At 46.9% G+C, this 23,781-nt stretch overlaps 2 protein-coding genes across 2 annotated transcripts in view; both read left to right on the top strand.

Moving 5' to 3' along the window:
- Positions 1 to 15,370, top strand: part of LOC142257544 (uncharacterized) — a 77,435-nt gene extending 62,065 nt beyond the window's left edge. Inside the window, exons 7-12 of the mRNA XM_075329694.1 lie at positions 3,483 to 3,642; positions 3,761 to 3,865; positions 10,154 to 10,258; positions 12,063 to 12,131; positions 14,570 to 14,642; positions 15,363 to 15,370. Coding sequence (XP_075185809.1) covers positions 3,483 to 3,642; positions 3,761 to 3,865; positions 10,154 to 10,258; positions 12,063 to 12,131; positions 14,570 to 14,642; positions 15,363 to 15,370 — 520 coding nt within the window. The remainder of the gene's footprint in view (positions 1 to 3,482; positions 3,643 to 3,760; positions 3,866 to 10,153; positions 10,259 to 12,062; positions 12,132 to 14,569; positions 14,643 to 15,362) is intronic.
- Positions 15,371 to 21,652: 6,282 nt separating this feature from the next.
- Positions 21,653 to 23,781, top strand: part of LOC142258517 (uncharacterized) — a 163,936-nt gene continuing 161,807 nt past the window's right edge. Inside the window, exon 1 of the mRNA XM_075331139.1 lies at positions 21,653 to 22,041. Coding sequence (XP_075187254.1) covers positions 21,689 to 22,041 — 353 coding nt within the window. The 5' untranslated portion in view covers positions 21,653 to 21,688. The remainder of the gene's footprint in view (positions 22,042 to 23,781) is intronic.

A 23,781-nucleotide genomic window follows, 5' to 3' on the forward strand; every position in this document is an offset into this window, starting at 1 on the left:
GGCAGTCCAGACCTGGCTACCATCAAGCCTACCTCTGGGATAAGGGATAGCACAGGGACCCTAGTTTTAGGGCCATTTTAGGGGTCCCTGGTCCATTCACCCCATCACCTCTGTGACAATATGCAGGAGATTTTAGATATCCTTCACTTTGCAGGTACTGTAAATGCTGCAATTTTTTTTAAGGGGAAAAAAAACCATGAGAAAAATGCAACGTATGAACATGCACTAACATTATTTGCAGTAAGGCTTTGACAAGATCTCCTCTAAGTGCTGCAAAATATTTCCTACACATAAACAACAGACAACAAACTGTGCCGTTTTTTGGGCTTTCGGTGCTTTTATTTTTTGATCCTTATTTTCCAGACTAAAAGGGTACTTTACACGCTGCGATATTGGTACCAATATCGCTAGCGAGCGTACCCGCCCCCATCGGTTGTGCGTCACGGGCAAATCGCTGCCCGTGGCGCACAACATTGCTAACACCCGTCACACGGACTTACCTTCCCTGGGACGTCGCTCTGGCCGGCGATCCGCCTCCTTACTAAGCGGGCGGTTTGTGCGGCGTCACAGCGACGTCACACGGCAGCCGTCAAATAGCAGAGGAGGGGCGGAGATGAGCGGCTGGAATTTCCCGCCCACCTCCTTCCTTCCTCATTGCCGGTGGACGGAGGTAAGGATGTTCCTCGTTCCTGCGGTGTCACACATAGTGATGTGTGCTGCCGCAGGAGCGACGAACAACATTGTACCTGCAACAGCGGCGATATTTGGAAAAGGAGTGACGGGTTAACGAGCAACGGTTTTTGACGTTTTTGCACTCGTTGATCGTTGCTCCTTGGTGTCACACGCTGCGATGTTGCTACCAGCGCCGGATGTGCGTCACTAACGACGTGACCCCGACGATATATCAGTAGCGATGTCGCAGCGTGTAAAGCACCCTTAAGGCCTCATTCCGACAAATGTTTTTCATGTATGTTTTGTATTCATTATTTAGTACCCGTGAAAGTCTATAAGGCTTCCAACATATCCGTGCTTCCGTGTAAAAAAATAAAAAATACATGTTTGGTATTTACTAGCATCACAGATGAAAAATATAAACACAATTTATGGTTTTGTGAAAATCATATACAGCACATGGATGGCATCAGTGTACAATCCATGATGGGTCCGTGATTAACATTACAAAGGATAGGAGAAGCTTTGTAATTAATTCATATGTGGAGACCATTGATGCAACACCGGTGGTAAAAACTGACCAAATACAGATGGAAATCGGAACCAAAACACTGAGATGAGACCTTCTGTCTGAATGACGCCTTCTGTCGCTGTGACTTATTTTCTCTCTGTCTTATCTCCTACCGAGAAGCAGATGGGAAAATGCTTGAAAAATTGCATTTTTGTATAGAAAAAGGTACAAAAAAAAGAAAAAAGGGCATGTAAATTATGACATTGCTTACAAGGCCCAATAAAAGACACTGCTGCAAACCTACAACGACCTGACAGCCTGGGTCGCACAACAGCAAGTGTAAGTCCTATGAAGAAAATCTTTTTTGTACTTTGCGGTCACCTGGATATTTTATAGCTGCTTTTTGCTGTGAAAAACTGTTAAATCCAAGACTTGTCAAATGCAAGTCACAGTCAACTTACTAAGGGTACTTTCACACTTGCGTTGGACGGCTTCCGTAGCATTGCGCTGTGTGACGGATCCAACGGATGCGTTGCATATAGTGGCACAACGGATGCTACGGATCGTACAAAACAACGGAAAGCTTTTTTTTTTTTTCTTCTTTACAGTTTTACCGGCAGCCGACTATTGTGAACGATCAGCTGATCGCTCTCAATAGCCGGCGACCGGGCGCTCAGCTGAGAGCTCTCACATGCCAGCGGGCGGTCGCTCAGCTGAGCGCTCACATGCCGGCGGGCGGGCGCTCAGCTGAGCGCTCTCACATGCCGGGCATGCCAGCGGCCGCTCAGCTGAGCGCTCTCACATGCTGGGCATGCCGGCGGCCGGTCGCTCAGCTGAGCGATCTCACATGCCGGCGGGCGGGCGCTCAGCTGAACGTTCGGCCACCAAAAGACAAAATAAAGTTTGTGATTTCAAAAAAAAAAAGAGTATGCGCAGTGAGATCCTACGGATTGCGCTGCTCAAAAAAAGTTACATGCTGCGTTTCTTCCGCCCGACGCAGCGTCAAAATAACGACGCTGCGTCATCCAGCGGATGCAATGCTGACACTTGCGTTACAGTGCGTTGTCCATACAAGTTTATGGAGAATAGCGCAGTGCGTTAACGGACTGCGCTATTCTCCATAGTGACGGACTGCGCTGAACGCAAGTGTGAAAGTACCCTTACATTAAAATTCGTAGGGTAAAGTTGGGATTTGCAACCTAAATTCCAACATAATTGTTTTGATGGATGTGGCTCACGTTGCAGTCCTATTGATAGTCATTAGATGTCACATTGTAGTCTTCATGATGTCAGAGCTCTAGCCTAATGCTAGAATTGGTATAAATGCTACTTTTGCTTAAAGGGAATCTGTCAGCAGGTTTTTGCTATTTCAGTTAAGAGTAGCATGATGTAGGCAAAGAGATCCTGAGTTCAATGATGTATCACTTAGATTACTGGCTGCAGCCATTCTGACACAGTGAAAGATTTGAGATTTTGTATGCAGCAGAACTCTCATAGCTGCCCCTGCCCACAACAGGCTTTCGGTGCTCATTTCCGTACACGGAAGATGCTAATCACAGAGGAGACAGAGTCCAACTAGGGCCCCTGAGACCCACTAATGATAAAGATATGAAGCTTAGGGCCCAGTCACAAACAATGACTTACCAGTGATCCCGACAATGATATGACCTGATAAGGATCACTGGTAAGTCACTGGGAGGTCGCTGGTGAGATATCACACAGTCAGGCCTAACCAACGATGCAGTAATGATACAGGTCGCAGTAGCGACCTGTATAATGATCTCGGCGGTCATTGGGACCCTGTCACACAGTGTCAAACACAGCGATGTGTCCTGCCCAGCGGAAGCCCGACGACCAAAAAATGAACCAGAACAGTGTGTAATGATCAGCGATCTCACAGCAGGGGCCAGGTCGCTGCTTAGTGTCACACACAGCGAGATCGCTGATGAGGTCACTGGTAGGTCACAAAACCTGTGACTCAGCAGCGATCTCGCTATGTGAGTAGTACCCTTTAAACTGCTGAGACCCACTAATGATAAAGATAAGAAGCTTAAACTGCTGAGACCCACTAATGATAAAGATAAAGATAAGAGGCTTAAGCTAATATTGCAGGTAAACAAAAAAAAGACATTGTGAGAACAGACACAGGGCTGAAGTTTCTGTTTTAACTCTTGCAGCATGCTGTCTTCAGATACACCTGCTGACAGAGTCCCTTTTAATTTATTTTGTTCTGTTACGGTCACCCAGTGTGAATGAGGCTTTATATGTAAATTATTAGTCCGTATTCATGTCATTGCAGACTTCTTCATGATGGTATTCCAGCCTCTTCACTAAAGTCTCGGGACCAGAAGGACGGTGTTGTTACCCTGCCCCCTCGAAGTCCACAGAGCCTACAGCAGTGGCAGAAGATTGCTGAATATTATGTGGAAGGACCGCGAATGCAGCTTGTTGGAGAACAGGTAACATGGCTTCCAGAATTTAACGAAAAAACAAAGAATGCCAAGAAACCAAAGCATTGATAAGGGACGTTCCCATGTGTGCATTTTGTAACCCTATATTTCTGTTATAAATACATAGGCTTTTGTGAACCCAGGAACTATGAAGATGTTTTGGGCCTCAGCTCCCCCCAAATTCTCAGCTCCTCTGTCACTTTTGCAGGGAACCCTGTTCTCCAAGTATGAGGTAATGATGATAGCGGTATAAATGTATTCACTATAAGTGTACTCGCTTTATATGGCTGCGATCATGCAGACACAACTAGCTTCAAAGTGCAAAAATTGCTGCTACTCCTGCTGGAACCTTGGTCACATTGGACGCTCATTGTAAAATATACCCTCTGGGACACCAGGGAGATTCTGAAACGTGCGTTATTAGCAGGGTGCACAGAATTTTTACGATGATGGGCAACATAACTTCACACATTTATATATTACAGGTCACAAACCTAAACCTCGTTCGGCCGCCCGGCTACTCCTTCTCAGTGAAAGTCTGCTGTCCTGGTGATCAGGCAGAGTGATCCTGTATCGCTCTGCCTGATCCTAGAGGGGACTGTCTAGCTGTATAGTTATGTTCGCCTTGCGCTCATCAATATGATCAATTCTGGAAGAAACAAATAGCTGAACTCTCAGTTACAGACAGGCCATCGCTGGAGCCTGGAGAGCTCAGAATCTCAGCACACCTCGGGTATGCCACATTAACGCTTCTTCACCCTGCGCCAAAAACCTTTACATTAGAAATTTGACTGCTATCGTCCACCAGGTATACAGATATTAATCGCCTCACTGCTCTAGACCACCAGGGATTGTCACTATGCTAGATCTCTAGTGACACTGACATTAACCCTTTCACTGTCCTAGATTTCAATGGATGCTGGCACTAATACCTTACATGCCACAGACCAACAGCCATCCATACATTAGCCCTTTCGCTGCACTTGTCCAATTAGGATAAAAGCATCATTTACTTCACATTGACCCAGACCACATATTACCATTAACTCTTTCACAACCCTAGATCACTGGGGATGCGGATACATACAACGTTACTGTTGTAGTCCATCTGCCTGTATCATCATGCTGGAATACAGACCTTTACCCATACACCATCCTTGTCCATGAGGGATGCGGACTATAACCCACACTTTGTGCCTGTATGCTATGTGTCCCTTTGCTTTATGGGTGCTTACATATTGAGGTAGGGCCGTGTTGCCTTTTCGAGAGGTTGCTGTGCTCAGATCCCTAACGTCCCCACTTACGAGCTACAAAGAACATAACAAACATTGTGTATAGCTCTTGTAATCATATTTCAAAATAAATGAAGACCCCCAGACCTGACCCCCTAAACTAATACAGACTAGACCCTCTTAGCAAATAAAGACAAAATACAGTAAATTAATAGACTCCTCATACCGGTCTCATTAAATAATTACAAGCCCAGTCCTGACCCTATAGTAACACTGACCCCAGATTCCTAATGTGTATGTTCAGCAGCATTTCAATAAGGGCTCATGCAAACCTTTGTCGATTTCTGTCCAATCTCAAACTGTCCGGAGCGTGACCACCTCATACAAAAATATGAAGCTGGCACGCCCCAATCGAGAGAGCTATGGCCAGTCCATGCACTGTGGTCTGAGATTGGACAGAGATCCATGGGCGTCACTTTATCCTGTCCTCCTGATGAAGCTGCTCTACTCTAACTGAGCCGCGAAATGTGCATTGGGGCATCATCTTGAGCACCCTGGGAATGACTTTATAGTAACAGTTATTGTTGTAATTGTAGTGCCCCTGAGCCACTCAGTGCACTACTAGGAACTGCATCCTCACGGGGATGCAGGGCCTACCCCCAGGGACCTGGAACACCAGTGCCAGCAACACCTAGACATACCAAAATCCTATTTACCACTCCACACTAGGGGTAATTGGCTAGTCAGATACAAGGGGATGACCACCTAGAAGGTGGAGGCAGACCAGGGAACTAGACAACCTGGTGGGAGGGGACAGTAGGCAGAACAGAGTAGAGAGTGAAAGAGGAAAGAGGTGCCTCGAGCTGGGTCGTGTAATCGTGTAATCGTGTAGGTCGGGGGCATAGGAGAGTGGTCGCCAGGACAGGTACACCCGAGTACCGCTGGGACCAGAGCACCAACAGGGCACAGGGCCCTAGGTCAGACGACAGTGTCATACAGTCTGGCAAATACCTGCACAGTGAGGGGACCTCCACGGACCTCACTGACCTACAGATCCGGGGGCACCAGCAGTAAAGCAAGGATCAGGGTTTGGAACACAGACCAGCCCTACAGGGTCCACACTGCCCGCCGTATGGACTAGGAGACTGCCACCAAAAAGGGACAGTCAGGCCCCAAACGCTCCATGCTACGGGGACCCAACCAAACTGAGGGTACCAGGGACAGAGCAACCAAGTCATCAACTGGCACTGGAATTACAGGGACCTGAACCAGCCGTCCAAGGGTCAAGAGTGAGTAGAGACTGTTAACTACAACCCCAGTGTGGTCTCCCTTATTACTCCATCATACATCTCCCAGGCTCAGCCCTACCTGTGGAGGTCCTACCACCACAGCTGCCATTACCACCAGCCCTGGGGATAATGTACTCAGCAGCGGCGGTTCCACCATCCTAACCGCAACCCGCAGGTGGCATCACACAAATGATTTTAATCTCCCCTGTAAATACTCCCCTTTAAAAAAGCACCCAGGGCACGGGACCGGGCAACGGCCACGAAAGTGACATTCCCCAATTGTACACTGCCCGGGACCGAGTACCCCATAACCCTGGGCGACACATAATAACTTATTGCTTATTGCTTCCAACAAGCCTACAACCTACAATAGCCCTCAGTCCAGTACACCACTGCGCAACCAGCTCTGTCCTCACCTATTGTACCATCACCCATTCCCTGTAGACTGTGAGCCCTCGTGGGCAGGGTCCTCTCTCCTCCTGTAGACTGTGAGCCCTCGCGGGCAGGGTCCTCTCTCCTCCTGTAGACTGTGAGCCCTCGCGGGCAGGGTCCTCTCTCCTCCTGTATAGACAGTGAGCCCTCGCGGGCAGGGTCCTCTCTCCTCCTGTAGACTGTGAGCCCTCGCGGGCAGGGTCCTCTCTCCTCCTGTAGACTGTGAGCCCTCGCGGGCAGGGTCCTCTCTCCTCCTGTAGACTGTGAGCCCTCGCGGGCAGGGTCCTCTCTCCTCCTGTATAGACAGTGAGCCCTCGCGGGCAGGGTCCTCTCTCCTCCTGTAGACTGTGAGCCCTCGCGGGCAGGGTCCTCTCTCCTCCTGTAGACTGTGAGCCCTCGCGGGCAGGGTCCTCTCTCCTCCTGTATAGACAGTGAGCCCTCGCGGGCAGGGTCCTCTCTCCTGTAGACTGTGAGCCCTCGCGGGCAGGGTCCTCTCTCCTCCTGTAGACTGTGAGCCCTCGCGGGCAGGGTCCTCTCTCCTCCTGTAGACTGTGAGCCCTCGCGGGCAGGGTCCTCTCTCCTCCTATACCAGTCTGTCTTGTACTGTTAATGAGTGTTGTACGTATACCCTCTCTCACTTGTAAAGCGCCATGGAATAAATGGCGCTATAATAATAAATAATAATAATAATATTGTGGGTACGTCTTTCCTTTATTAATATAGTGACATATTGTCCATATTATTTGTTCTTTACGCTACTAATGATTAATGTAGAACACACTGTTGTATTGATGCTATATTGATTGGGAGATTTCATTGCTGTTATTTTTTAAGGACAATCTACCTTTTTAGGCGTACCCATATCCCAGTTCCTCAGTTACACTTACCACCATCCTTATCCTCTGGTTGTTATTGTTTTTTGTTTTTAATAATTGCACTCAGCACTTTGTTTTGTAGAGAGTCACAATAAAATTTATTGATTAAGTATTAACTATCGTCCCTCCAGTCTTTGTTTTAGAAATCCATTAGCGTCTGCATGAGCCCTTAGTGAAATCACTTTTCGATTAGTATTTCACTTTTGTTGCAGTACCATTAATGTCCAGATGATGGCATGACAAGATTAATATTTACCGTAGTTTGCTGGAACCTGGACATGAGAACTTAGCATGATATACTGCAATGTGCTAAATCTCCGAGGTGAAGGTGACGTTTGGCTTCTTAGGCTTTATTCACAACTGCATCCTTATGAAGCCTATGCTCCAGATTCCGTTGTACATGTCTGATAAATGTGCAACATTGTTTTCCATAAAGTGATAAAAACCTGCCGGACCCTATCAAAGGCAATGGGGTCTGTCATTTAATGCATCTGTCTTGAACCAAGCTTAGATGTGGACATATCCATACTGGTTTTTATATACACTTGACATGATCAAAACACATATTATGAGTCCAGTTGTAGGTCTAATCCTTATTTTAATAGAATGGATTTTATAATCCCCATTAACATCAATTTTCAAAATGAGTACACCAGCCCCAACTGGTGTAAGAGATCTATTTAATAATGTACATAGAATACATTGTGAAATCCAGGGAAAGATGGTAACGTTATCTGACATGCCTGCAACTATGTCTGAATATACACCGTGTGCAGAATTATTAGGCAAGTTGTATTTTGGAGGATTTTTTTTTATTATTGATCAACAACTATGTTCTCAATCAACCCAAAAGACTCATAAATATCAAAGCTTATTATTTTTGGAAGTTGGAGTGGTTTTTTTTTAGATTTGGGTATCTTAGGAGGATATCTGTTTTTGCAGGTCACTATTACTGTGCAGAATTATTAGGCAACTAAATAAAAACCTAATATATTCCCCAGTGGTTGATACCTTTTAATGGCTAACTGAAAAGATGGTAATAATTGCAAGCTTTCGAGACTACTCAGGTCTCTTCATCAGGCATGGTATAACACAAAATCATTTTTTTTTTTTTTTTTTTTTTTTTTTTACTGCACTATTCTAAGTCCTGTTGTGTATAAATACGTGACTCTTCAGATTTTGTGTTATACCATGCCTGATGAAGAGACCTGAGTAGTCTCGAAAGCTTGCAATTATTACCATCTTTTCAGTTAGCCATTAAAAGGTATCAACCACTGAGGACTCTCTGTTCTTTTAAACAATTTTTTTATCTCTACTGGCTAACACGGTACAAAGATATATTTTACTTGTAATATATTCCCATCTCACTTGTTTATTTTCACCAGGTAAACCAATATAGCTGCACAAAATTTAGAAATAAACATTTCTGACATGCAAAAACATAACCCCCAAAAAATTAGTGCCCAATATAGCCACCTTTCTTTATGATGACACTCAGCAGCCGACCATCCATAGATTCTGTCATTGCTTGATCTGTTTACGATGAACATTGCGTGCAGCAGCCACCACAGCCTCCAGACACTGCTCCGAGAGGTGCACTGTTTTCCCTCCGTGTAGATCTCCTATTTTATGAGGGACCACAGGTTCTCTATGGGGTTCAGATCAGGTAAACAAGGGGGCCATGTCATTATTTTTTCATCTTTTAGACGCTCCACACTGTGGAGTAGTTGGATGCATGTGATGCAGCATTGTCCTGCATGAAAATCATGTTTTTCTTGAATGATACCGACTTCTTCCTGTACCACTGCTTGAAGAAGTTGTCTTCCAGAAACTAGCAGTAGGTCTGGGAGTTGAGCTTCACTCCATCCTCAACCCAAAAAAGTCCCACAAGTTCCTCTTTGATGATACCATCCTATACCAGTCCCCACCTCCACCTTGCTGGCGTCTGAGTCGGAGTGGAGCTCTCTGCCGTTTACTGATCCAGCCTCTGGCCCATCCATCTGGCCCATCAAGAGTCATTCATTTCATCAGTCCATAAAACCTTTGAAAAATCAGTCTTAAGATATTTCTTGGCCCAGTCTTGACGTTTTATCTTATGTTTCTTGTTCAGATGTGGTGGTTTTTCAGCCTTAATTACCTTGGCCATGTCCCTGAGTATGGCACAACTTGTGCTTTTTGATACTCCAATAACGTTGCAGCTCTGAAATATGGCCAAACTGGTGGCAAATGGCATCTTGGCAGCTTCACGCTTGATATCCCTCAATTCATGGGCAGTGATTTTGCGCCTTTTTTGCCCAACATGCTTCTTGCGACCCTGTTGGCTATTTGCCATGAAACGCTTGATTGTTCGGTGATCACGCTTCAAAAGTTTGGAAATTTCAAGACTGCTGCTTCCCTCTGCAAGACATCTCACAATTTTGGACTTTTCAGAGCCCGTCAAACCTCTCTTCTGACCCATTTTGCCAACGGAAAGGAAGTTGCCTAATAATTAAGCACCCCTTATATAGGGTGTTGATGTCATTACACCGCACCCCTAATCATTACAGATACGCACATCACCTGATTTACTTATTGGTAGTTGGCTCTCAGCCTATACAGCTTGGAGTAGGACAACATGTATAAAAAGTATCATGTGATCAAAATACTCATTTGCCTAATAATTCTGCACACATTGTATTTCACCATTTTCCAGAGCTGCTTGGGTGATCAGGATGGAGGAGAAGATTTTGCGTCAATGCAGGCAGACAGCGAGTCATCGGATGAGGAGGATGTAGATCCTGAAGACCTGGCGAAACTGGTAAAGTCCTGATACTTAGTGGTGTAATCTCATTGCTGAAGGACATGTATGTTTAACCCCTTACTGACATATGACGTACAATTATGTCATATGTTGGCTCCCGACTTTGATGCAGGCTCAGGAACTGAGACAACATCTTTGCGGGCAGATGATGGCTGTATTATTCAGCCATCCTCTACCTCTAATGGGTGGAGTGGAGTTTTGCCCTCGGCTCTTAAACTGTTAAATGCCGCTATCAATCTGTTTACATTGCGCACCCTAGGGGCTCGCTATTCGAACTACCCATCGGCACAATCACTGAACGCCAATGGGTTGCCATTAGAGGCAAGAGTGTACAGAAGATTAATGACCGTACTCCTGAGAAAGCCATTCTGTGACAGGCACTCATAGGAGTCTGATTTTTTGCTATATACAGCAATGCTGGGGTATTGCTGTATATAGCACAAGTGCTCAGATGATCGCAGGTTCAAGCCCCTTAAGGGGACTAAGAAATGCAATAGAAAATTAAAAAATGTTTTAAAGAAAAAAAGATATCTAAAAGTTTGAATCGCCTCTCTTTTCCCCCATAAAAAATGAAGAAATAATTATAATAATAATATATACATTGGTGGTGGTATTGCCAAATTTGTTAAAGTCCGATCTGTCAAAATATAAAATGAATTAACCCAATCTATAAATTCTGTAATGAGAATATTGTCTCTGGGAGCAAAAAATCAAGCCCTCACACAGTTCCATCGAATGAAAATTAAAAACGGAAAATGATGATGCAAGCCTGTGTTTTATTTTTAAAATATCCCATTTTTTTTTCAGCACTTACAAACCCCCCCCCAAAACCTAGTGTCATACTAGATGTGGGGAAGTATCAGGGAAGGGAAACCCTGTGTTTACGGAGAGGAAAGATGGTGACCCCTGACCAAACCTACCGCTGGTCCCTGGGGTCCCTCACCACCCTAGATAGGTTCCGCTCCTATGCGCCGAGCCGGATACCTGACCCTAGGTATCCCTAGTGTTGGGCCCTAAATAGGGAATGGGTGGGATGAGCTCTTCGTCAACCTCATTTACTATAGACAACACAAGGGGGACACACAGGGGGAAAATGCATGAACTACTTATCCACAGATGACTCGAGTAGAAGTTCAGCAAAGTTTTCAGCAATAAGGGAACAGATGGGATGAACTCTTCAGCAACCCCACTAAATACTATAGAAGACATGGGGAGGAAATGCATGAACTACTTATCTACAGGTGACTCAGGTAGGAGTTCAGCAACGTTTTCAGCTATAATACCTTAGAGAAGCACAAGCCACCTGCTTGCACCCAGAGCTTAAAAGAACTGAAAAATATCACCAGCACCAGCCCAAGGAAGGAAGGGGTATATAAGCACCAAGAGAATACTGATGATCAGCAACCGGGTGGAAGTCGAGCTCCTGCTGGGTCCAAAAGGGGGAGAGATGAATCCAGCAGGAAAGCTGCCTATACCAATGAATACTGACAGCAGGAACAATGGAAGGTCAGGAAGCATTCTGTGCAGCCAAACGCTGTGACCTTCTATGGCCAGAAACCATAAAGAAACCAAAATAAGAAAAAAAAACCCCAAAAGACAATTACCGAATTGCACTGTTTTTCTACTATTTCTTTGGAATTTTTTCCAGTAAATCATATTATAAGATGGACGGTGTTGTTCAGTCGTCCGTTCACTTGTAGAACCTCATATGTTTATGTTGTAATATCATATAACATCCAGAACTAGGGCCCAGTCCTCCATTTTTATAAGAATTTTTTTTTACTGCTTTTGTCTTTTATAGGACAAAATTTTATCCCAGAGATACAAGTCGTTGCCCGATATCCACGAATCATCTTCTGGATCTTTGAAAGTAAGTGCATGTGTTCATAGCCAATGGCTTCTGGTACCGTTCACATTTGTCTTTGTTTATATAAAAGGCAACAATAAGGTACTTGTATATATGGATGGCGGGATAGATCGGTATTTTTTATCACTGTGTCACCCAGTTGCATGAACTTGCAACTTACAGATCTTACTCCAGCTGGGATTGGAGTAGGATTAATGTTAGGGTGCACACAGAGGTGCACACCATTCATCCGCACTCCTGATTCATGAAGAAGTGTGCGCCTCTGCATCAATCAGGAGTGTCTAACTCCACCATGACCCCTCATCAAGACCGGACTCATCACCCTTGGTGTTGGCGTATACTTGGCTTGAGCAGCAGCGCCGTTTCTGCCATGTCGGTGCCGCTATTACTGTAGGTAACATCACATTGTTGCCTCCTGTGATGGTTGCAGCAGTCAGGTGACACAACAAAATCACGTAGCCCACCGGAAATAGTGGTATTGACACCACAGGAATAGAAGGTGAGGCAGTATAGTTTTTTATTTTCTATAGAGCCCTGAAGTGATGAATCAGTTGTTTTTCAGTAGTGGACATCCCCTTTAAGAACACCCATACACGTAACCAAGAGCTCACTTTAATTTATTTTTGCCTATTGTAATTTAACAGAAATGTGTGTGAAGATGCATCGTAGGTCCGTGTATGGCTCCTGACTGTTAGCCAGGTGTGTTGTGAATGTCAGTAATGCTTTTTCTGCTGTGAGGCTCCTTCTTGTGGCCAGGAATGGTTTGGACAGAGACCAGGTGTGTTGAGCAATGGGCGTTTCCACTGCTAACTCTCTGTCTATTTAAACCCTGGTCTGCTAGCAGGCTATGCCGGATGTCCGTTGTTCTTTGTTCACCGGCCTGCTTCATCCTGCTCCACACCACATCTACCCCAGATAAGTGCTTGGCTCTTTATTTGTTGTTTGGTTCTTTTTGCACTTATCTGGGCTTGTCACTTACTGTGGTTATTGTTAGTTTATTTGCATGCAGGGATCTTCCCTCTCAGTTGCTTAGCTGGGAAGCTCCCTGCAGCTATGTTTGGAGTATTGTTCCTATAAGTCCATGTGTTTGTTGCTTCTTGAATTTGTAATGGTTCCTGTTTTCTGTTCATTGGTATGACAAGAGCGCCTGGTATAGGACGGAGTGCAGATCGTGCGATCTGAGGGCTTTTTGTACTATCAGGTTTTTGGATTTTTGCAGGGTTTTTCTCTGGCCACCATCAGTCCCTTTCCTATCCTGTCCTATTTAGTCAGTAGGGCCTCACCTTTTGCTAATCCTATCATCCATCTGTGTATTGTATTTTCCTATGTCACCGTAGTCTTTGAATGTGGGTGGCTTGCTACTCTTTATTTTCTGAGGCAGAGAGTTATTCATCCTTCCTTCCTTTAGGATAGCTAGTTCTCCGGCTGGGTTCGCGGTGCATAGGATTTTAGTTCACCCCTCAGCTACTTCCAGTGTTGATGGTTAGTAAGGGGATGGAAGCCAGATTAGTTGCCAATGCTCTTGTCACCTTTTTTGCCAATGATCTATTGTGATCTTCCATGGTTCCGGATCATAACAGACGTCGCTAACGAGGCCAGATGTGCGTCACGAATTTCGTGACCCCAACGACATCTCGTTAGCTATGTCGTTGCGTGTAAAGCCTCCTTAAGGCCACAAACAGGAAATTCTGCCCATCACCATGTAAAATGGATAGGGCCTCTAACCTTGTCCTCTACTTTTTTACCTCTTCTCAGTTTATTTTTAAAAAAATCTAAACTTTGTGGTCAGAAATTAGCTGAGTGGAGCCCAGAAAAAGAAAGATTAAGAATTGCAAAACTTTCCCAGCAAAACAAGCTGCCCATGGCTATGTCCACATGGCATATTTTTGCTGAGTTTTCGAAGCAGAAATTGAACGGAAATTCAAAGTTTTTGAGGAGTTTTGAGATTTGGAGGAGCATTTGGTGAGTTCTGCTCAGTTTCCTGCAAAAACATAGCGTAACAATGCTCAGTTATCTCATTCTCAGTTAACTTATTCTTCAGCCAACATGTCACCATGGTTTCTCAGTATAGGAGACTTGTGTCAGATTTTGGGACCTGAGTCTCATTTTGCCATGCGAGACTCTTAATATTATGCATGGTATTTTTTTACTTTGGTGTATTGGGGGTTAATGTCAGTTTTGCTGTTAGCGGCTCTTTTGCAGTTCTGTTCTTGTGCAGCCGCTCTGTGACAAGCCTATCTGCTTCAAATAATCACATGATCCATAAGCTTTCACTGGTGACAGGATTCCATTGTGTTCAGCCGCCTGGTTGGAAGGAGCTGCTGGTGTACTGACTGCTGCCAAGCTGCCTGCAGCCTAGGAGTCTGGCTGCGACCGTTATGTTGCTTTTGTTATCCTTTTCCCACTGTCTGTCTTTCCTTCCCTTTTTTGTTTATTATTAGTGCAGTGATGAGACTACCTCTCTTGCTGGCCAACTCACTAGTAAGAATGAGTTTAGCGAAAGCAAGGGCCTAGGTATGTGATCGGCGAGAGGTTGAAAGAACCAGTATAGGGAACGCTAGGGAGCGCACGGTATAGCTGCAGGAGATTACTGGAGGTGTCCCATTACCCCTCACATTAGCGCCAGTACCCTCTGTTGTTAAAGTATCCCCGGTGTACCCATGTTGTTTTATGTGTGCTGAACATCCATCCGTCCATGCGCAACTGCTACGCAGGTGTCACGGTTCCGATATGCGGAGCATGTTGTGCTTTGTTATGTTCCGCCATGCTCTCCTGCAGAGCCGGTATTTGCCTGTTTCGTCGCGCAGAGCATTTTGCAGGTTTAATATTCTGCTGTTTGTCTTGAGCTCCTGTGGACGAGTTGTTTCTCAGCACTGGGTCTTACGCTGGTGCTGGGATAGGGCTTACACAGATGCTCCTCATTCTGGGTGATTGCTCTGCTTCATTAGGGAGCATGCTCACAAGGAACGTCGCCAGTTGTATTTCCTGGTTCTGCAGTAAGTGCTCTTGGCTCCCGTTAGTGTACAGTTATCTGATCTTGGCTTCTCGACCGTGGACTGTTGTTGACTCTTCTCTGCCTGTCCCCCTGACTTTGTCATTACCTCCTAGCTTCTGAACCTTGGACCATCTCCTGACCACGTCTCCGCCTGCTCTCTGCATCCTATGAATTCTGATCCCCGGTCTGTATCTTGATCTCGTTTCTGCCTGCTCCCTGTGTCCTGTTGTGTCCTCTAGGTTTCTGATCCCGGCTTGTCTGACTACCTCTCCGTTCACATTGCACGCAAGTAGTATCTAGCGCCACCTTGTGGCTAGCGTCACACTACTCCATATAGTGTTGAGCATCACAGCAGGTGTATCGGGACACATGGCAGTCCACACGTGACACAACAGTAGAAAGTGCAGCACACAGGCAATTTTTAATGAATATCAATTGCAAAACTGATTTTTACCCTAAAATACATGCATTTAAAGCGGTTGTCCCACAAATAATAGATCTTTGAATAATAATTTCTATATTTGGATGTAGAATGCCTGTATACTCTTTTGCATCCTCCCTTGCCCAGGAGATGTGGTATGATCAGACCATGTCCCTGTATGGTCAGACACAGCCATTACACAGTACACAGCAGGAACACATATATACTGTAAGATTATCTCAGCACAGGAACATTTTATATAAACACATCCAATTGTAGAAATTATTATTATTCCAAGATCTATTGATTAAAATTAACTTTTTTTGTGGGAAAACCCCCTTTAAGAAAAAAAAAATGCCTTTGAATTATAATTGTCTGAGCCCTTAAGAGCGGTGTCACTTATACTCTTTGATTATCCTCCCATTTATGATGATTAATTACTACTTAAAGCCTGGTGTTTTCTAATTGTAATGTGTATATTTTATAAAAGGATTTTTGTGTACTCACCGTAAAATCGTTTTCTCTTAGCCATCATTAGCGGACACAGGACCATGGGTGTTATGCTGCCTATCCATAGGAGGACACTAAGTAGATGCAAAAGCATAGCTCCTCCTCTGCAGTATACACCCCCTGGCCGGGCCAGGCAAGCTCAGTTTTAGTACACAAGCAGTAGGAGAAAAAAACAGTAAAAACTTACCCCAACAGAGGAACATGAGAAAAAAAGAGTCATAACCAAATAAGGTACTGAGAGAACCAAGGCCCAACAGGGCAACAGGGTGGGTGCTGTGTCCCCCAATGATGGCTAAGAGAAAACGATTTTACAGTGAGTACACAAAAATCCGTTTTTCTCTGACGCCTCACTGGGGGACACAGGACCATGGGACGTCCTAAAGCAGTCCATGGGTGGGAAACATAAAAGAAGACAACACAACCCAAGGACTAGGAACCAGTCCCGGACAGCCTGGAGCGCCTACTGAGAGAGGTGCTCTACTGCCGTTTGCAGAATTTTCCTACCCAGATTTGCCTCAGCTGAAGCCTGGGTATGGACTCTGTAATGCTTTGAAAACGTGTGTAGGCTAGACCAGGTCGCAGCCTTACACACCTGTTCCACTGAAGCCTGATGCCGAATGGCCCACGAAGCGCCAACTGCTCGCGTGGAATGAGCCCGCAGCCCACTAGGAATGGGTTTGAGTTGCAAGCGGTAGACTTCCTGGATCGCAGAATGACGAACAAGGAGTCCGTTTTCCTAAAGGGGGCTGTCCTGGATATGTAATATCTGAGAGCTCTGACGAGGTCTAACGAATGCAGAGACCTTTCCACCCTATGAACTGGGTGTGGACAAAAGGAAGGCAGGACAATGTCTTCGTTCAAATGAAACTGGGTAAGAACCTTTGGAAGGAAATCCGGGAGAGGGCGCAGAACCACCTTGTCCTGGTGAAAGATCAGAAAAAACTTGCGTCAAGAGAGTGCTGCCAGCTCCGAAACCCGTTTGATGGACGTAATTGCCACTAAGAATGCTACCTTCCAGGACGGAAGAGCAAGGGAGGATTCCTTGAGAGGTTCAAAGGGAGACCTCTGGAGACCGTCCAGAATGAGGTTGAGGTCCCATGGTTCCAGCGGCCGTTTGTACGGGGGAACTAGATGGGAAACGCCCTGGAGGAAGGTCTTGACTTGCGGTTTTTGAGCCAGGCGGCATTGGTAGAAGATTGAGAGCGCTGAGACCTGCCCTTTAAGGGAACTGAGAGCCAACCCCGCTTGCAAGCCAGACTGTAAAAAATCGAGAATTCTGGGGATGGCCAGAGGCATAGGCTGGACGTTAGTTTCCCTCAACCATGAAAGCAAGATTTTCCACGTACGGTGGTAAATGCGGGATGAAGCAGGCTTTCGGGCGCTGATCATGGTGGCAATAACCGCGGGGGAGAATCCCGCTCTTGTTAATATCCAGGTCTCAATGGCTATGCCGTCCGCTTCAGGGCTCTTGAGTTCTGATGGGAAATGGGCCCTTGGGTCAGCAAGTCTGGGATGTCTGGAAGGCGCCACGGTGCATCTGTGAGGATTTGTACTTATTCGGCGTACCAGGCGCGCCTGGGCCAGTCCGGTGCTATCAGTATCACCGGGACTCCCTCTGCCTTGATCTTCCTGATTACCCGCGGCAGCAGGGGTAGAGGTGGAAATATTTAAGGCAGGCGGAAGTGGTGCCAGGAGCAGACTTGAGCATCCGCGTCGATGGACTGCGGGTCGCGTGACCTGGCTATGAACGCGGGTACCTTTGCATTCAACCTTGAGGCCATTAGATCCACGTCTGGTGTGCCCCAGCGAGTGCAGATGTGTAGAAACACATCTGGGTGGAGGGACCTTGGCGACTCAGAAAGTCTGCTGCCCAGTTCTCTACCCCCGGTATGTGTACCGCTAATATCACTGATCCCGTCGATTCGGCCCAGCTGAGGATCTTGTGGGCCTCGAGATAAGCTGCTTTGCTGCAGGTGCCCCCCTGCCGATTGATATAGGCTACAGCTGTCGCATTGTCCGATTGGACTCGAATCTGACGACCCGCTAGCAGAGGGCTGAACGCTCTGAGTGCGAGGAAGATCGCGCGGAGTTCCAGGATGTTGATGGGAAGGAAAGACTCCTGGGGCATCCAACGTCCTTGAGCAGTGTGGTGCCGGTACACTGCTTCCCAGCCTAGGAGGCTGGCGTCCGTGGTCAGGACCAGCCAGTTCACTTGGAGACAAGATCTCCCCTTCGATAGGGATGAGGACCGAAGCCAGCAGCGGAGTGCGTACCTGACTGAAGACGTCAGGTGAAGATGTCTGTCCAGGGAGAAGGGGCTCTTGTCCCAGGCCGCTAGAAGGGCTAGCTGCAGTGGGCGGAGGTGCAGTTGAGCAAAGGGTACTGCTTCCATAGCCGCCACCATCCTGCCGAGCACTTTCATGCTGAATCGAATGGCGCGAGACGGAGGACGTAGAAGGCAGCGCACCGCTCGTTGAAGAGCGAACGCCTTGTCCTGAGGGAGAAGGATCAAGCCCCGACGGGTGCCCAGGGACATGCCCAGGAAGGTGATAGATCGTGATGGGATCGGGGATGATTTGTCCAGATTCACTAGCCACGCTAAGCGGGATAGGGTGTCCACAGTGATCTGTACGCTGGTTGAGCAGTCGCGGAAGGAGGGGGCCTTGATGAGGAGGTCGTCCAAGTAAGGGAGAACGACTACTTCCCTGGCGTGAAGGACGCTCATGGCGGCCGCCATGACTTTGGTGAAGACCCTTGGTGCGGTGGCAAGGCCGAAGGGTAGAGCTACGAATTGAAAGTGGGAGTCCTGAATTGCGAAGCGGAGGAACTTTTGGTGATCTGGGGCGATGGGTATGTGCAGGTATGCGTCCTTGATGTCTATGGAGGCGAGGAATTCCCCTTCGACCATGGATGCAATAATGGACCTTAGGGACTCCATTCTGAATCTCCGTACGTGCACATGTTTGTTTAGGTGTTTGAGGTCCAGGATGGGTCGAAGGTACCCATCCTTTTTAAGGGACCACAAAGACTTTGGAATAAAAAACCCCGAACTTCTCGTCGTCTGGGACAGGTATTATCACTCCTGCTGTTTGGAGCGAGTGGATTGCTGAGAAAAAAGCTTCGCGTTGTTTTCGAGTCTTTAGGGGGTTTGAGAGAAAGAACCGACTCGGGGGTCGGGTCCGAAATTCTATGTGGTAACCGGAAGACACAAGGTCTCGCACCCATTTGTCGTCTGAGCCGGCAGCCCAGATGTGTTGAAAGAGCCGCAGTCGACCTCCTACAATGAGTGTGTCTTCCAGGGCGCCAAAGGAGTCATGAGGGGAGAAAACGTCGTGGCCGAGTCTCCCTAGTCCTGGACTGTTTCGGTCTAGGCTGCCATGACGAAGTGGGTTTCGGGGAGAGCTGGGAAGGTCGGTCCCTGCATAGTCCGCGGCTGGTGGCGGGGACAGCACGGGATGTCGACCAACCAAATGAGTTCCGAAAGGATCGGAACGAGGACTGTGGACGTCTGGTGAAGGACGTCCTGGACTTCAGCTGGGGGAGGGAGGTACTCTTTCCTCCCGTGGCGTCAGAAATGAGCTTGTCCAGACGTTCGCCAAACAATCGGTCTGGAAAAAAAGGAAGGCCCGTGAGAGACTTCTTGGAGGCAGAGTCCGCTCGCCATTGTCGGAGCCAGAGAGCTCTACGGATGGCTATGGTATTTGAGGCGGCAAACGCTGCGCAGGTAGCAGCGTCCATGGAGGCCTGGATGAGGTACTCCGCCGCAGCGGCAATTTGAGCTGTTACCTCTGTGAAGGTCTGAGTGAACTGGGATTCCTCAAGCGAAGTGTTAAGGGATTCTGCCCAGACCGAGATCGCTTTTGCGACCCACACAGAGGCAAAGGAGGGCGAGAGGGAGAAACTCGCAGCCTCAAAAGCAGAGCGGGCGAGGTGCTCCACCTGTCTGTCGGGTCCTTGATGGAAGAACCATCGGGTAAAGACAGGAGCGTCTTTGTGGTAAGGCGGGAGACCGGGGGGTCGACCGAGGGCGGATCGGCCCAGCCTTTAGGGGCAGGTGAGGCAAAAGGGTACCGGGACTCCATGAGTTTTCGGTTACCGAAGCGCCTGTCAGGCTTCTCCCTTTGCTTTGTGAGGATATCCTGAAACTCTGGGTGATCAGCGAAAACCTTTTGGGGTTTCCTTGCCCTCTTAAAGGAGACCGCATGGTCAGTGGTAGTGGATGGGGAATCCTCCACATGCAGAGTTTGGTTGATTGCTGCTATAAGGGAGTCTATTGCAGTTTGATCATCTGGGGGTGATGAAACCAAGGAATCCTCCTGGTACAAACAGCATTTTCCTGCAACTGGTGAAGCATGTGCCCGGATTACCTCAGAAGGATCCTCCATAGGGGTATCCTCAGGCTGCGTTCCATCCAGGGACCCAGAAGGGTGTGGAGGACGACATTGCATAGCCAGAACCAGCTCTACGAAGATCTCGCACGCTTCCCTAGGGGGGTGGGGGGGGCTTATTGTGGCCGTGGGGGGCGGGGCTTAGCGCTAAAAGAGCGGGAAGATGAGTCAGTGTGCCCCCCCCTACTGTGGGTAGTAAAAAACGGCGGGAAGGGAGCTTCTGAGTTTTACTCCCTCTCCCTACAGTCAGCACACAGCTCTTCAGCGGTGGTTATCAGGTGGTTATCAGCCGGCTTTTGCTGGAGCAAATAAACAAAGCAGATAATACACAGGTGAGTCCCTGAGCCCTGGGTCCTCCCCCTGCCACCAGGAAATTATCTGCAAGACTTTCTGCAAACAGCAGAACTTCCCCCTCCTCCAGCCAGCAAGCTAGAGAAAGTTAACACTGTGTGTGCAGGATCCTTGCTCCTTGCACATAATAAATACTGTAAATGGCCTGGAAGCCTTCCCTGCAGCGTCTTTTCTCCCTTTGTCTGGGAAACCAGTCAGGGGGGATCTCACCTTAAAACACTGCTTTCCAGGCAGTGAAAATAGCAGAGCCAGCTTGCTGTGTCGGTGTCATTTTCAACTCAGAGCCTGCAGAGAGGGGCTGAGGAATCAGTGCCATCTTCATCTCAGAGCCTGCGGAGAGGGGCTGAGGAATTATTGCCATCTTCATCTCAGAGCCTGCAGAGAGGGGCTGAGGAATTGGGCTATAGGGCACAGGCCTCTACCCTGGGCTTTGGAAAATCGGTGTCTGTGGAACCCGCCATCCAGGATCCAGCGTCGTGGGAGGGGGTACGTGTAGGCAACACTTCACGTTCCCGCCCGTTGATGGTAGTGGGAGATCGGTCCCAAAAGGAAACCGTCGCCCTCAAAAAATAACAAACCTTGAAAGGAAGTGCCTCCTACAGACACTAAGCTAAAACTGGGCTTGCCTGGCCCGGCCAGGGGGTGTATACTGCAGAGGAGGAGCTATGCTTTTGCATCTACTTAGTGTCCTCCTATGGATAGGCAGCATAACACCCATGGTCCTGTGTCCCCCAATGAGGCGTCAGAGAAATATCCTTTTTATGTGTTTTCATGATATTGGTTTATGTAATATTACTTTATATTAATGTTTCTTTAATTGAAGCTGAATATTCTGTGGGCTTTTTTTGTCTAGAAGTCAACCTCTGCTCCGGATCTATCAATCCATAGGGAATGTATGTTTCATCTATCGGCTGATTTTCAGACCAGTATGAAAGAGCTTGACATATGGAAACAGCAGAATGATAAGTCCGCTAAACTTCCTGTAGTTAGTCCTGATGTGCATGGTGAAGTTCGTGAAGAACCAGCGGAATGTGCGGAGCCTTCACCAGACGACACCATAAAGCCGGTCTTAGTTGTGGAGAAGGGTAATGAATTTTTGCCTTCTGGCGCTGGCGTTGTCTGTGCTCACGTTGGAAAACGTGCCATTGCCTTCAAGAAGAAGCCAAAGCAAAAGAAAAGACTCATGGATCCATCAAAGTTAGAAGAAGTTTTACGGAAGCTGAGTCAACCTCCCCGCATTATACAGAGGTAAACCCGAAAATATTACCAGAATCCTGTCACCAGATTTGGCGACTATAAGCTGCAGCCACCACCACTGAGCTCTTATATAGAGCATTCCAGAATACTGTATATAAGTGTCCAGGCTGCTCTGTATAATATAAAAAACACTTATAATACTCACCTAAGGGGCGGTCCGGTCCGATGGAGGTCACTGCTCTCGCGTCCTGCGCCTCCTTTCTCCTGCGATTGCCGTCCTCCTTCTACCCAGCCCAGTATGGATGACGTGTCTTATGTCATTCACAAACGCAGGCATTGCGGTCCTGCAGAGGCACATTTTTATCTGCCCTGCTGAGGGCAGATCAAAGTACTTTAATGTGCAGGTGCGAGGAAAGGTCAAAGACCGCTCATACATGCGCACTACAATATTTGAGCAGGGCAGAGAGAAGTGTGACTGTGCAGGAACTCAATGCTGGCCATTGTGGATGACATAGGACACGTCATGCACACGGGCCTAAGAAGAAGGAGGACGGCAATCGCCGCAGTGATGTTGCGCCGGACCGGATAGCAGCGACACCCATCAGACCAAACAGCCCCTTAGGTGAGTATTATACAAGTTTTTTTTATGTTCTACAGAGCGGCCTGGGCCCTCATATACAGTATTCTGTAATGCTATATATAAAAGATCAGTGGTGGTGGCCACAGCTTATAGTCACCAAAAATGGTGACAGGTTCCCTTTAACCCCTTAACGACCGCGGGCAGTAATATTATGTCCCTGCAGTCATAGTGTTAATCCCCACCAGCTGCCGCGGGCAGCCGGGAAGGATCCGCGCACATGTCAGCTGATTTGTACAGCTGACATGTGCGCCTTGTAGGCACAAGTGGAATCGCTATCCACCCTCACCTGTTAACCCTTAAATGGCGCTGTCAAAATGGCGATAGCGGTAGATCTTTACTCACCGCCTCCACCGGACGTCACGTGACCTGATCACATGGATCCGATGGTTGTCATGGTAGCACAGGGTCATGTGATGACTCCTGTAGCTCACATGCCTCAGGTCCTGTAACAAGCAGCCAAGTACTGCAGGTTACAGGAGATGAGTATTTCTCCCGATCTGAGCGATGCTGCTCTGATTGGGAAAAATGAATGAGAAATCAGACTGCTGATCCTTATAGCCCTTTAGGTGGACTAGTAAAATAAAAAAAAACCTAAAAGTTCAAATCACCCCCTTTCTCCCCATTAAAAATTAAAAAGTTAAAAAAAATAATATATATATATATATATATATATATATATATATATATATATATATTATATTATATATATATATATATATATATATATATATATATATATATATATATATTATACATACACACACACACACTTGGTATTGCCGCGTTCAGAAATGCCCAATCTATCAAAATATAAAATCAATTAATATGATCGGTAAACGGAATTATGGCAAAAAATTCCAAACGCCACAATTACGTTTTTTGGCTGCCGCAAATTTTGTGCAAAATGCAGTAACAGGCGATAAAAACGTTACATCTGCGTAAAAATGGTACCATTAAAAACGTCAACTTGAGACACAAAAAATAAGCCATCACTGAGCCCCATAACCCTGAAAAATGAGAACGCTACGGGTTGGGGAAAATGGCGCAAAAAATTCCCACTTTTTTTAAACGAACTCCAGATTTTATTTTTTAACGCCTTAGATAAAAGTAATCCTATAGATGTTTGGTGTCTACAAACTCGCACCGACCTG

The sequence above is a fragment of the Anomaloglossus baeobatrachus genome, chromosome 12, assembly GCF_048569485.1.
Source record: "Anomaloglossus baeobatrachus isolate aAnoBae1 chromosome 12, aAnoBae1.hap1, whole genome shotgun sequence".
NCBI lineage: Eukaryota > Metazoa > Chordata > Amphibia > Anura > Aromobatidae > Anomaloglossus > Anomaloglossus baeobatrachus.